This window comes from Sparus aurata, chromosome 11 (genome assembly GCF_900880675.1).
Source record: "Sparus aurata chromosome 11, fSpaAur1.1, whole genome shotgun sequence".
Lineage (NCBI taxonomy): Eukaryota > Metazoa > Chordata > Actinopteri > Spariformes > Sparidae > Sparus > Sparus aurata.
The window spans coordinates 12,217,573-12,233,231 of NC_044197.1; the positions used below are offsets into that span (position 1 = coordinate 12,217,573).

The 15,659-nt window shown below is 43.2% G+C and overlaps 1 protein-coding gene across 1 annotated transcript; it reads right to left on the reverse strand.

The window, feature by feature from the left end:
* Positions 1-1,944: 1,944 nt before the first annotated feature.
* On the reverse strand, positions 1,945-15,552 carry tmem59l (transmembrane protein 59-like). Its single transcript, XM_030433226.1, has 8 exons — positions 15,135-15,552; positions 13,738-13,843; positions 12,157-12,251; positions 11,841-11,993; positions 5,651-5,756; positions 5,429-5,543; positions 5,154-5,271; positions 1,945-3,795 (listed from the first exon to the last, which is right to left on the reverse strand). Exons 1-8 carry the CDS (start codon positions 15,297-15,299, stop codon positions 3,637-3,639), a joined length of 1,017 nt encoding a protein of 338 aa, XP_030289086.1. The 5' UTR covers positions 15,300-15,552; the 3' UTR covers positions 1,945-3,636.
* Between the last annotated feature and the right edge of the window lie 107 nt (positions 15,553-15,659).

A 15,659-nucleotide genomic window follows, 5' to 3' on the forward strand; every position in this document is an offset into this window, starting at 1 on the left:
GGGATTTGTGTGAGGTATACACTGAAAGACGCACTGTGTAGTTTTGAAGAGAAAATTCAAAGACGGAAAGGAAACATTTGCAAAATAGAGAAGGTAATAAAACAAGCTGAGATATTTCGTTTTTGTCTTTCTGCTACTCATTAAACAAGCTGTCCTCAAGGGAGATGACAACAGAACAGTTTTTATTTTGTTAATTTTTATTTTTGTTGTGGTTAAAGCTATAACGGTGGCTACTTAGAGGTAAAAAATGTAAGAGGTTCAGGTTATTCAGTCAAGAAAATCAATCAACTAAGATTTATTTTCTTCTGATTCAAATGTATCCCCAACACTACATAGTGCACCTTTAAAAATCCAAAGCATGGGAATCTTGTTGCACCCGGTGAGGTTTTAGACAACAATCTGCTTTCAATGTCCTTGTGCATAAAGCGAGGTCCATAAAGAAATGTTTTGTCTCTGTTTGATGTGGAAGAACTCGACTGGCCTGCGCAGAGCCCTGACCTCAACCCCTTACCAACACCTTTGGGGCGAACGAAACTGCTGACTGTGAGCCTCAGAGCTTTCTAATCCCAGCAGCCAGTGAACAAACTCTTGTGCAAAGCCATCCCAGAAAAGTGGAAGTTAGTATAGCAGCGTTATAAAGCCCGTGGTTTCACACATAAAAGTGTATCTATCAATCAAAAACCTCATGTGTGCTCTGCAGCAGCGAGATGCATACGTTTATTTAGGATGAATACATTTTAAACATTATGCAAATAACTACCTTTTCCTCCACGAGTTGAGAAAGAAGATAGCAGAGGGTGTAAAGGAATGTTTTGAGTCTGTGGCTTTTAGCTAGTGGGGAATCTGACGACGGTACCAGATGGCAGAAATTGCTGCTGTAACGGATGGGAACAATCAGACAGGATGGATTCTGCTTTCTTATTTCACTCTATGTTGTATTGATAATGATCCTGCTCAGGTTCCTTCATAGCGCTGCAGACACAAACCACCTTATTAAGTACATTTTCGTGTTTGACCTTGAGAGATAAAAAGAGGAACTGAGCCCAGACAGAATAAAGGATTGATAAAACATCATCATTGGGGTCCCTGTCAATCTGGAACTGAGAGTTTCCTATCACAAAAGAGATGCTGCTGGTCATGTTACAATTGAATGTCAGGTATTTTGAATTCTTCAGTGTTCACTTTGATATCCATCCTGCTCTTATTCTGGCAACAATTCCTTTGTCTTCTTTAGTTTTCTTCTTCTTTACTTTTTTTTTTCTCACAGCAAACACACGCCCCTGCAACACACACACACAAACAAATGCAAGCTCTGGCTACCATGTATAATGTGAAATATCTATTTCACGGTATCTTGTTTCATAAATTTTTCTTCTTCATAGAAAAAAAAGGTAAAATTTTAACATAACCATCGTTGAAAAATGGTTAATTGCGGTGGAAAGATTACTGAGGATCTGCACTCAAGCAGGAGTGAAGTGAAACTGAAACACTACTCAGAGTATTAGTAACTTTTCAACCATTGATGTTTGATGAATTACCAATAGCGGCATTCGATCAAAGGGGTCTCCGTTCCTGCAAATTTTCAGTCTAAATTACTCCCTTTTTGTGTTTTTGTCCAAATGTCGAGGTTTTCATTGGCCAGTTTGTGATCAGATAGTATTTTGTGGTTACAAAAATGTAGATGAAAGGTTTGGATATTAAGTTGTATTGCACTCAGTGCTCTTTTTAAAAGTAACTAAGTAAATTACATGGTGTGATGCAGACTAAAGTACGAGTAAAAGTACAGACTTGAAAAAGTACAAGCACCCCCAAAAATGACTTAATTACAGACATTTGAGTAGTTAGTAATTAGTTACTTCCTCCCCGCTTAAACTTTCGTAAATACTCAGTTTATTAATGATGGTTATTATAAAGTGACATGAAGAAACACACATAACTCTGTGATTTATCTACAATGAAAACACTTTATTTCATCATGTTGTAAGTATCATTTCATTGAAAATAAACAGACCAGTAAAAAGGAAACAATACGGTTTGAAAGTCATATCATATTCCTTATGATACACCGTCAGCTTGAACCAGCACAGATATTGATTGAATGGCTTTTTAATTGAGAGTCCTTCGTGTAAATCGTGAGGACGCTCGTCATTCATCGTTACACATTCTATTCAAGGTTTTACAGTAAATAGTCAACACAAAAAATCACAAGTCTACAGCGGAGGCTTGCCAATCGCTGGCATGGCGGGCGGTTAGGATAAACTATCGAAGCGTCACTTGCATGCACGGTTTATTGTCTACATAGCCTGGATGAAAAGAGAGCGTTACGGCACATCGAAAAGCACTGAGAGGAAAACGGAAAAAATCTTCTCTACGACTGTGCAACTCTGCTCGATAACAAGGGTCTATGTTAAAAGCTTTTGCATTACACATTGTTACAGAGGTTATCCTTCAGTGTGTGCTCCTAGGACATACAAAATAGTCAGCTATTAGAAAGCACATGGCACATATAACAGCTAGGAACTCTTGGAGGGATATAAGAGCAATAAAATGAGAATTATAATAATAATAATAATAATCATAATAATAATAATACAGTAATAGGTGCAGTCTTCTCTGTGTGTCTCTTTCAGATCTGTGTTAAGACGTATTTTACATTTGCATGATGAATAAACGGTGCATGGCACTTCAATAACACTATTTGACTCATGTTGATGATGCTGAATAAATAGAGCAGAAAATAAATAAGGGTTTTCGTTACAGTTTTCAATCCAGTTCCAGTTTTGAATCTGTCGATTTGTTCCCTAATAATGCACGTGCGCACGAACATATCCGAACACACGCAAACGCACAGAGGAATAAAGGTGACAGAACACACTGTGTCAGATTTTTGAGTAAGTAGCACGTCTTTGATTTGATTTCCGCTGTGAGAGGAGAACATGATTTTGAATCTCTGGACCGTTTTATGACACAGCTTTCACTAAACAGCTCATAATGCTGATTGTGTAAACAGATCATAAACTGTGAGCCGCAGTATCTGTTTCCTGCAGCGCTCACAGGCCACCTTCCGCTCATCTTCCCCTCCCCTCCCTCTCTCTGTCATGCTCTTTTTACGCCTTTTTTTCTCGCTCGCAGCAACCCATCAATTAATCCAAACTCCCCGCGAGAACGAGGCAAAATTAAATCTAAAATGAATCTCAGTGTTTGTCTTCTCTCATCCACGCCAGACATGAAATACGACACGAGAGCTCTCAGCTGTAATCCATCCTCCTTCTCTCTCTCTCTCTCCCTCTCAGTCTCCGGCGTGGCTCAGAGACAAGAGCACTGATTGATTATCAATGAGAAATGAGCAGGCTGATCGTTAAGGAAAAAGAAATACTGAGGATGGACTTGGAGAAATGTGGACTGTACAAGTAAATGACGTGCCAGCAGACCAACAAGACCAAGCTGGATGTTTCAGTATGGTAATTTGAAATAACAGGCGGGTGCCATGCTCTTAAAAATATGTTTTAAAAAATTTCTGGTGACTGATTGAGTCCCTGTGATGTGTTGGTTTCACCCCTTTCACCACCGGGCCAAGGATTTCAGACATGGTTACCCTGGGAAACAAGACAGCAGCTCATCCCCGTGGTCTCCCCTCTAAACACAGGTTTTGTCGAGGTCAACTTTCACCGGCAGCGGCCCGGCCTCCTGACTTTCCTCTGATTGTTTCACGGTGACGGCGATCACAGGACTCAGGTGGTACGGGTTGACTTTCTGGGCATTATCCAGGAACTCTTTATCTCCGTTGATGCTCAGCTGAAAAGACACAGGAAGAAGAAAAACATGAAGAAAACACCAGGTTCACTCACATTATCTCACCCCACCTGGTCCCGACTTCTACACTCAGATTTGGCTGCATGTAAATATGAAGTCAGACACATCGCAACGTGTGTACAGAACAGTGTTGCAAAGTAAAGCATTACTGTAATCACATTACACTTACGCAATAATGTCACACGTTATTGCTGCTGAATTCAGTGATGAAGTTACAGTCATTAATCAAACAGTTCTGTTGTTATTTGTGTTGTTACAGGGGATACAATCGTGTCCCCCCCGTGGAGCAATCGTGTTCGAAAAACATCAGGAAGGTGTCCTCTTGAATGGATGATAAAACACGACAAAGTGCCTTCTAGGTTGCCATTCAACTGGACAAATTGGGGTGAGGTGCCCCCCTGCATGCATGTGGTGCCCTTTTTATTTTTCCCCTGCATCTCAAGCCTCCTGAGTCCGCCACTGCTTGTGTTACATAAGCCTTTCAATTATCTGCACAATGGGCGAAAAGGAAGAAAATCATTACATGTGCCTTTTCACGCACACTCGACAGGAAACTCCTGACCTCTCCATAAAAATTCAACACAACGCCCGTGGAGAGGCTCTCGAGCCTGGTCGGTCTCGTGCTGACTCCCAGGAGGAACAGGCGATTTGAGAGACTCCTCCTCGTGAGGTGTAACCACCGCTTTAGTGATAAACAGGTCGGATAAGTTGGACTACTCGACTGTGAAACCACAGTCTAGTGAGCGAGCGATCCAACCGAGTCCTCCAAGTGTGCGTCCTTCTCGTGATAGGGCTCATACGCGGGCATTAATAGGGCTTCATGTTATATTCTTTACTGCCATTTACAGGCGATGTTGTGGAGTAGCACAAACATAATGTAACGAGTAGGGCATCAAGTGTCTTTCTGCAGTGAACTAAAATGATGCAATAATCTCTCGAGGTAATGAGTTATTTGTAAAAAAATTTGTTTAAGAGTAACGACCCCGACACTGGTACTGACAGCTACAGTAATGACAGCGTTTTAATTCAAAATGTCTTTCTAAAGCAACATTATGCAAAAATTGCCATTGGCATTGGCAGAAACAAGTGATAGTGGGGCGGAGCGGCTGATACAGAGACACTATTCACCCTGTTACAACATTACAACACGCCGTACCATCAGCATGATTTTAAAGCTGTTATTTTACGGTAAAAAAGTTCGACAATGTTGCTTTAAGTGAATCTGGGCCGCATAAATTAAGCCCCTCAGGTATGCTGCATCACCGTTGAATTTGTGAGTGAAACTTAGCAACTCGATTTTGCCCCCCCTCACATTTGTTTATTTCTCTGCGTCTGTTTACCTGCGTCTTGATATGCTGCTCCGGCGCGGTGACAAGGCTGGCACAGCTGAGCCACAACATGACCATGATTGACAGGAAGAGACAGGCCGCCAAGATCCACCGCGGAAGGCCCGAACGTCTGGAGAACGAAAGAGTCGAACGCAAAAAGAAGGAGGTAAGAGTTCGGGGAGGAGACCAGAGAGAGGTAGAAATATATAGAAACATTTTATGGGGGAAAAGTCCCCTCCTTTGACTCTTTAAATTCACAGCACGGTAACTCATAAGCTCCAGCTCACCTCGACATGCAGCCGAGGAAGTCGTGCTCAGCCGTGGGGTCGTCCGCGTGCTGGACCGGGTGCTTCCCTTTGCCGCCTGCTTTGGATGCTCCCCTCTCACCATGCCCCCTCACACCTGCAAGACGAGGCAACATTGCAGCAACACACACAAATATAGGTGTGCTTGTGCAGTAGGTGTGTGTGTATGTGTGTGTGTGTGTGTGTGTCGTGTAAATGTTTCACCATGGGGTCTCTGGGTGTGAGAGTGGACCTGAGGCCAGGGTTTGTCCGCCACGTTGGATCGAGGGGCCTGAAGCTCAGGCAGGGAGTACTCCATCTCCGGCTGGCTCTGAGGAGAGACAAACGACAACAAAGACACTCAGCGGCAGCAATTACACCACAGCACAACTGACAGCGAAGGATCTGTTTAAGACTGTGAGGTCAGACCACAGAGGAGCTTCAACTGAGAATAGTCAGATCCACTACAGCAGCTGAAGACAAAAAAAAAAATCTAAAATAATCAAAAAATTCGACAAAATTTGCTCATCCACTTTCTTCCCAACATTTAGATCAGAAGATTTATACCTCTCTCATATCTGTGCTGTAATTGTAGAACTAGAGCCTGAGGCAATTACCCTAGCTTAGCATAAAGGTTGCAAGCAAGGGGGAAACAGCTAGCCATATATGTTGCCTCAACACAAACAACACCGATTTATTGTGAGGTACTTTTTTTTTTTAAGAAGTCTTTGAAGAGATTCTCGAAAAAATGATTGACGAGCATATTAACCTCATGCTCCCAGTGCGTGAAGGTCTTTAGACTTACTGGAAGTTATATTTTGATACCTTTTGTCATATTTAAACAAAGCCTGACTAGCTGTTTCCCCCCTTTCTTCCAGAGTTTTTTCTAAGCTAGATTTATCACTGCACTGAAAGGTCAGAGGTCAGGAACGGCTAAACATCTACAGCCTTGGAGCTGGAACGGAGTAAGACTTTTTCTCAACCTGTAGCATATCAGATCATGTCGGGGTGGCTTTCATGTTTAACATCAGCTCAAGATTTTTTTTTCTGCTATTAAAGTAAGAATACTCCAAAACCATCCAAATCCAAATTGACTCTTTTATCCAGCATAAAAAGAAATGTCTCCTGAATCATAATCTAATACTAATGGAAGTGATTGTTATATCTCATTTTGAGCGTTCAGTTTGTTGTATAACTTAATCAAACTTCATTGAAGCTAATGGTTTCCATCCTTTGTTCTTTCCTGCTCAATATGTCTCTCTCAGGATCATTCTCACCCACTCAAATCGGTTTAGTTAAACCTTTTGAACTGGAACTGAACTGAGCTGAAAAATGGCTTTTAAAACAACTACTACACACACACACACACACACACACACAGCCTGCTGTCAGTATTTGCACTGTTGTGTGTTTCATTATGTGCGCAGTGTTTCTGGTTCCCCTGGAGAACTCATTAAAAGAGGATTTTGGTTCCCCGCTGCTGACCCAACCCTCCGGTACAACAGCAGTTGTAGCCGGTTGCTACAATACTATCGCTGGCCTCAGCAATCACACAAACACACACACACACACACACACACACACACACACACACACGTATTCAGGGGAGTATCCTGCCAGTATTTATCAACTCTGACACTTAATGGCTCTATGAACTTCTTCCCTGTATCAAACAATCTAAATAACTTCTGGTTTCATTCACTCTCATTACTTTACCCAGGAAATGATTGATCCCTTTTCTACTAGATGACAAGTCGACTGTGGAGACATGGCTGGTTAGTTTGCTTTTCCAAAACACTTTCAATCCTTTGAAAGTAGAGAATGTTTTTTTTCTCACAAACAGTTTGTTAGCCCTAGCGAGCAATGTTTTCTGACAGAGTGCATTAAAACCAGATGCAGTGCCGGTGTAAAGGTTCAGGGAGACGAGGGGAGAGATGTGAGGGGGTTGGCTGTCATTGGCTGCGGACTGAAGGGATCTAACCATCAATGAGTGGAGCCTGATCTGCATCTGTCATGCATTATGAGAGGGAGTGCAAAAGGTGCTCTGACTTACAGACAGAGAGAGAGAGAGAGAGAGAGAGAGAGAGAAAAGAAAGAAAGAACGAAAGAAAGACATTTATCTTGTTTAGTTGATTTTGTTGGCCTTCTGTTGTCTGTTTTGTAAAAGAACTTTGACTGACTCAATATTACAAACAATATGTTGGGTCGACAAGACCTCTTACATATTTGTGTCTGCATACAGTGAAGTGGTTACAAAGTGACTGTGTTGTGCTTTAACTCTAACTAATGATCAAACAAAGAGGACTGTGGTCTATCTGGCAAATATTGAGTGTTAACTGGACTAATATTGTTGAATTCATGAATTAAATCTTTAACTTTAATTACAGCACCCCGTGTGGCAAAATAAGACCACCTTTTTCTATTTACATCAGGTCTGAAAAGCCATAGGAAATAGAAAGTGTAAAATAAAAAGTGAAATCAGTGTGAATGTGTGACGAGGGCCAACACTGAAACATCATGGTGGGTCCTGGGTGCAAAGCAAGCACCTACCATAATGCACTGTTCAGATGCAAACATAATCTTAACTGACATGCTGAGGAAGTGACACTTGATTATGCTGAGGTCATGGAAAACAATCATTGGCGACCCTGCATATTCAAAGACCACTTTTTAAACTCACAAAAAAAAAAACCAACATAAACATTATCACAATTTAAAACTATGTTAACGCAACTTAAAAATGTGTTTTCACGAGAACCAGGTTAAACCTTACGGCACAAAGGTCAAATCTGGTGATTTTTCTTATTGTCAACAAAAAGATGTGAGATCTAATCTAATAAAAAAGAATAAAAAGGACAACTGCTATGTTGTATGTCCTTACAGACTAGTTACATTAGTTTTTTCCCCTCATTTTACTGTTTATATCGCTGTATATCATTCTGCCATGTGCACCGAATGTGTATTAATCCACTGCTGAAAATAGTCCCCAACAGTTGCAGTGTTTACTCCTCTTTGACAAACATGAGCTACAAACTTCAATGCCTGGCTGCTTTAGGAAACCACTGGGCCTTACTTGAATGTAAAATATATTCACATAAAATAAATATATCTGTGACCCTTCGTCAAAGCCTTATGTCTTCAGGACGGACTTGCTGTGAGCAACAGACAGAGCGGGCAGAAAGAAAGAAGAAGAAGATGGAGAGGAAAATGTGTTTACATTAAGAACATTATAGAACATTACCAGCCTTGTCATACATGCATGTAATAATCATGTGTAGGTCAGTTCATGTCTCTTGTGCCTGGATGAATAAACTAAGCTGAGAAAATACACTGACTGCGTTCTCAGCGCAGCATCATAACTCAAAGCCACATTCGCTTCTACACTGTTATTCCTCCGCTTCTCTCTCTTCTTCTCTGGGTTTTTGTTTCTTTCAAAATTGGTTCAGGCAGAATGACTAATGCAATTGTCAAAAAGAAATCGGGCAGCGACTCCATTCTCTGCATTCAGCCTTACGCCGAGTTCAATTTGTTCCACGGGGGCCGGCTTCGCTAACACAACCACAGCTCAGTTGGAGGAAGTCTGTAATCGACTCACTTGATCCGAACGCTCTCACACTGTCGCTCTATCATGGGCTGATTGGTCAAAATAACAAGGGGGTGGTGAGAAGGGAATGATTGAGGTAAAAGGCTGTGTTTTACCGATATTTCCTCATGATTACAAGCATTCTTTATTCCTTCCTTCCTTCCTGGAGAGTGACTTTACTCCAGCCTTATAATCAGAGCTAACTACTCCCACTGACTGGCAACTGGCAGCTCTCTGATTGTTTTTGTGATGCTTGAGGCTGCATACAACTTAGTCATTCTCACAACTTGACATCACACATGAGGACACAGATGGATGTAGTGTATAGACAGCCCATGATGGCATCCACACAATTTATATTGCAGACAGCGTCGGTTTGTCCCCCCGCCACTGCTGTCCCTCAACTTCACTGGACTTTTTCTGTTGTTTCAACATTCAGAGAGTCAATCTGTCAAGTTGGTGGCGGTTTGCCAGCTGCCCACTAAACACAGGCCTGATAGTCTTCTCACAGCCCCGTGGAGCCTGGCTTTCCCCTTGCAGCTTCAGCCCGCGTGTCACCGCCATAAAGAGCAAACATCCATCACCGGATCCTAAAGAAAACGCTGGTAATTTCATGTTCTGCGGCTGCTGCAGCTCTATATGAGGTCAGTGTGCATGCAGCTTGGTGAATTTCAGCATATAAAAGACTCCTGTGTTAAACAGAAGCCCTTCTGTATGGGTTAGGGTGGGTAAATACTATCATTTCCCATTGAGCCCTTCAATTATAGAGCTAAAAATGTCATCAAAGTCACATTATACAATCAGGAAAACCCCTGACGAGGATGCAGGTTTCTGACCGGATTTTTATATTCAGAGGATATGGTTGGGTAGTCCAGTGGTTGGACTGACCCAATCTTATAATAGCTTTAATGTATAGGTGGTTTGGCATTAGCAATACGTTCAGAAAGCCCTACAAGACCGCACACTTCTGCAAAGGCTGCAGAAATTTGCCATTTCAGTGCTGGAAAACACGAAAAAATGTTTAATTTGGATCCAGATCTGGATGTAAATATACCCTGAGGGGGACAGATAATCATTGGAGACTGAAGTAAAGGATCATTAGTAGTGAAAATCTTCAACAAACAGACAAACCAAAAGGACTTAAATATAACCTCTGTGGTGGCAGGAACAATAAGTCTGTCAGCTCCACTCGGTTCAGTCGTTTAAAACTCCATAAATAACCCCTGAATATTTATTTGTCGCAGCCAGATCTTTATTCTACAGCGCGGTCCACCACTCTCTTCTAAATCTTGCAGTGTGTTTTCCGTCCTGAGGCAGGTTTACCACAGCCGGGCCCTGCCGCTTATCAAAAATGCATGGTGCTGAGGCCGTGTGACATAATTTAAAAAGACATTTATAAACAATTAAAGTGCCCGAAAGAACAAATTCGACCACCTCGTCCCCACCCCTGCTGCGTGCCCTTGCTCACTCAACCTTCACAGATGCACTGGCTCTAAAATGGGCTGTGAGCTGTTTTGGCAGCCGACCAAGCTCTACAGCACCGTATAGCGGAGGATATATTATATATGTGAACAGGAAGCAGAAGATGGCTCCACCAATAATCTATAAAGGTCTACTGGGTTGCTTTTAACCTCCCGTTCAAAACACACCAAATGAAAAAAGCTTTGAAGATATTACTGCTATCATTTTCCAACCGTCATGACTCAGTGGGTCATTACGATATAATGTACGAGGGGAGTTCATTTATGGAGATTTCAGGGTTCATTTATCTGCCGCGAAGCACTTAAAGATCCAACTCTGTTGTCAGTGCAAACATTCAGAATGATGAGGTGAAATTCAGCGGCTAAAATAAAAGAGGCTCATTCATACATCATAGACAAAAAGCATAAAAAAATACACACATTTATGTTTTCTTGTTTCTCTTTGCTTTTGCTCACTGAATTAGATTTAGTATGCAGTGTGCTGGATGGAATTAAGCTTCAACCAAAACAAGAAAGAGGACTCATTTTGAAATTGGACAAGCTGACTTTGCTGCTGGGTTTTCTGTCCTGTCAGCTTGTTTTCTTGAGTTGTTCCTAATTAAATTTGGGGACAACCCAGATAAGTCCATCTATATCAATTCAGCCACAGGAGCATAGTTTTTCTTCTAGTAAACAGACCGCTGCAGCCAGAAAGACATCACGTCTGGCAAAAGTTTTAGGAACAGTGTTTATGTTTAAACACAATCATGAAAACTGTCAATACAGCTCAGAAACGTTTAGGCACGATTAACCATTTATGTAGAAACATACATAATATGTCACCCCTGCTGTTAGAGGTGTCTCTGTCAAAGCAGAAGACTTTGGCTCAGTGTTGTCTGAGGAGGGTGAAACGGGTAAAACTGCTCGGAGCCAGACCTTCTGGAGGAATAACCACCCCGGATCTATAGCGGATTCTGCTCCAATCCAGAGCTGTTTACCGACAGAAGAAGCTCCCAGATTACTTTTCAACTTTTTGGAATAAAAAGTCGATTTATCTTTATCACTCCTGTTTATCAACCTGACTGCTGCAGTGAAACGTGGAGGTGACCTCCATTGTCGGGTGTTTATGTTCTGTAATGGTGACTATCAACTGCAACTGGAGTCTCTGGTGAGTGCTGAATTAATTGAGAGTTGAGCTGAATTTAAAAACACACCTTTGGAGACTGTGATTGCCCGCTAACGATAGCTTATGGCTAAGCGGTGAAGTTATCCAGATATCTTGAGTAAATTTCTGTGGTCTGAAAACTGTCGATCAGATCGTAGATAAAAATCTGCCTGTTTACAGCTCTACAACCACTTGGTTAGGTCTTACCTGAAAAACGACAACCTTGCCGTCATCAGCCTGCAGGTAGAAGGTCCAGGTGGAGGAGATGAAGCTCTGAGCAGAGCTGACGATGTCGTTGCACCAACTGGACACGGCCTCCATCACAGAGGGGGGTTTAGGGCGGAGAGTCATGGCCCTGAGCTGAGGAGGAAGAGAGACAAGACAAAGTATTGACTTTGCGTCAGTACACTTGCGCTCTTAGTAGCAACATTAATATTCAGACACTCTCCTCAGAGAGTTTGGCCCTTATTATCTGCTTTTGCAGTGTTTGCGTGTGCAGCCATTGACTGCAGAGCTTTCTCACCTTCCTCCTCTTGATCTCAGGTTCAGAGGGTTGGCTGGCACAGCCGGTGCAGCAGGCCTCCTGCTCCAGCAGCTTGATGTATGCCTCCTGGCAGGCTGGAGAGAGAGAGAGGGGGAGAGAGAGAGAGAGAGAGAGAAAGAGAGAGAGAGAGGGAGGGACAGTGGTGAAGCATGAAAGAAGAAGCGTGATGGTAAGAGAAGAAGAAAAGGTTGAGAGAGCAAATGGAGGAGTGAAGAGAAAAGAAGAACAAAAGCCAGTGGGCACGCAGCCCTTCAGTCAGCTGGGTGGGAGACAAGAAGAAATAAATCAGGTGCAGGCTATCTATGTGGGAAGAAAGATAAAGATGCAAGAGAGGTGTATCTGTCGGCCCCTGCGGAGATGATTCACTCCACGTTGCAGTTATTGAAACTGGGGGCGATGGGGCATCTGCTGTCTGGTCGGCAAATCACATCATTGATTTCCAATACAGCAGTTCAAACAGTGCGAGCAGCCTTAAACACCCAGAAAATACCCACTGAGCCAGCCAGCATTTAGGAAACTGCAATATTTAGCAGAGCTGCATCCGACATCTTAATGTTTGAGAGATGTCGGTCTAGACATTGCAACCGCCTCTGAAAACACCAAAACTGCGCACTGACGTTTACACAATATCAATTAGGCTACTATACTATAAGCCTTTTTTTTTTTTTAATTTACACTATGTATTATTTTGCTGTTTGTTCATGCACATTTAAAAGTATATATATATTGCAGTTTTCATTTAAAGGTTCATGTAATTGGACAACAGGCAACATTTTGAATTTTGGTAGTTCGCGGTGAATCTGAACGACCAACAATGATTATCTTCATAATTGACTGATCAATTGTTTAGTTCATAAAATGTCCAAATAGTGTGAAAAAATGCTCGTCACAAATTTTCCACAGATCAAACTGACGTCCTCACATTGCTTCATTTTTCCAATGAACAGTCCAAAACCATTAGATTCCTCATTTACTGTCAAAAAGGAGAAATAATAACGTAATAAAAGTAATTTCCTACTTTTAAGAGGCTGGAACAAGCATATGTTTGACATTTTTATTGCCTGAGAAAAGACTGAAATTATTAATCGATTATCAATATAGTTGGCTGATACTTTTTTGATTGACTGATTCATTTAGTGACTTATTGCTGCAGCTCTACATTGAGTGGATTACAAAGCAGTTACGTCATTGAAGACAAAGTAAAGAGATGTCAGTCTGTAAACCCACATTTGAATTAAATGTAGCTCCTGTCTGCTTTTGTTTAAAAATCTTCTTTCAATTCCACCTGAAATTATCTTATATTCTGTCCAACTTCAGCTCAGAGGAGACCGCAGTATATTTACCTTCATGACATTTACTTTCCTGTCTTGTCAAAAAGAGACAAATCAAGTCAAAATGACTGAAATAAGAAGTTTAACCTGCACCCTAAGAGGATTCACTCTGCCACTGCCACTCATTTTTTACATAAGATTGAAACCTCAGTAGCCTAAAAACAGCAAAAGTGTAAGAGCAGCTAACTCACTCTTGCAGTCCTGGAGACAGATTGACACACTGACTCACCTCCCTGACACTCCTCCCTGCTGGTGTTGAAGCCGGCGTTGCCATTGACGAACTGGCAGATGGAGTAGAGGCGACAGCCACGGTGACAGGCGTTCATTATGGAGTCCTAGCAGACAGACAGACAGACAGAAGAGGAGAGAAGAGAAGAGGCGAAATTAGAGACGACTCCTGCACTCTTGGATAAACTCACCAGATCCTTGTTAGAAAATATGACAGAGATGGTTTTACGGCGTCTCTTAATGACACGCTGCAGCTGTTTGTGTTACAGACTGTCATAAACAGATGATAAGAAGCTTTCAGAAAACTGGTGGTAATAATACAGGAGCTTAAAACTTGGGCTGGAAGATGAGCTGGTGGGACATGAAAATGCACATTACTGGACTTCCTCTTGTCATAATGCCTCAGTTCTTGGTTTGGAAGTGGGGGAACAGCGCCCTCTGATGACCTCTCGGGGAACGGGAGAGACAAAGAGATCCCCTGACCGCGACCGTGAAGGCTTTATTACATCTTTGTCATCATCCTCACTGCGTTTCGCTGTTTATCCACAGCAGGCACAGGCGGCTGTTTATCCCACACCGCCGACCTGCGCCTCGTTGTTTAACAGGCGACTGCTTATCCAACATCTCTAGACAGCAATGAACTCGGTGTTTATGCACAAGCAGCCCGTTTTTCAAGCCCAATGTTCAAAAAACAGGTGACTGTGATCCGCTCTGCAGCTCTGCTCCTGCTGCCCCGCAGGACGCCTGAACCACACCTGAAGGCAGCAGAGGAGGAGGAGGAGGAGGATGGAGGACAAACATCAGACAGTGGAGATCTAAAGCACAGAAACTCCTGGTGCGATTCACAGCCATCACAGATTCAGTCTGGCCTTGTGTCAGCGGAGAGCTGCTGTGTAAACTGTCAACAGAGGACAGATAATTGCTTCATGGTTCACAATAGTCTTCCACTGGTCCTCCATAGACTGCGTGCGCTATACGTCTGGCCTGGCCGATCTTAATTGCATGATTACGATTAAGACGTGATCAATTACTGGCGCAGTTCACTGCAAGCACGCCTGGATGCTGCTCACTTCTTGGACGAGTCTTTGTGGCTCAGAAGAAAATGAGCTGCATCCATTTTTCGGCCTAATTATGCGCCGGAGCATCCGAGACAAGGATGCAGCGGAAAAATCGGAGCGAGCGTCATTACGCGCGGATCGAAACGCGTCCTCTCTGCCGTTTCTCGTGTAAAGACAGATTCCTCTTTGAGGCTGAATATGTTGTGCAAGTCTGAGCATCGTCTCAGCCGCTGAAATGTCGGACAGCAGCGGGATGTAGCTGTCATAATACGCTCTCTGCAGAGGCAGGCTGCGCTACGGCACACACACACACACACACACACGCACAGGGATAACTTACTTTAGCGGGGCTTTTGTTTTTGATGGAGAGCTGGCATTGCTTTTTGCAGTAATTGATGTCGCCCAGTTGGTTGTCAAAGAGATCCGAGGAAGCCGCTGCGAGTCCGGCGAGAAGCACCGAGAGCAGGGCCGACAAGCCGCACATCCTGCCGCCGAGCCGGAGCATCTCAAACCTGGGAGGAGAGGCGAAGAGAGGAGTGGAGAGACGAGCTTCGAGCAGCACTGAGCTCCTTCTGTGGCGGCGCTGCTGCTGCTGCTGCTGCTGGTGGTGATGGGTGGTGAAGGTGGTGGTGGTGCTGCTGCTGCCTCAGCCCGGATCCTGTATGCTCCGCTACTGCTGCTGCTGGCCGTAGCGTCACACGCATCATCATCATCATCATCACGCACAAGCTGTCTTCCCCCCCAACACACACAACCTGCAGAGCAGCCTCCACTGCAGTGCACACTGTGGCAGGGATGATGACATTCATAAAAAGGTGTAATAGAGTTGATCAGGGCCGAGCTGCGGGAGGCAGATGTCCCGCAC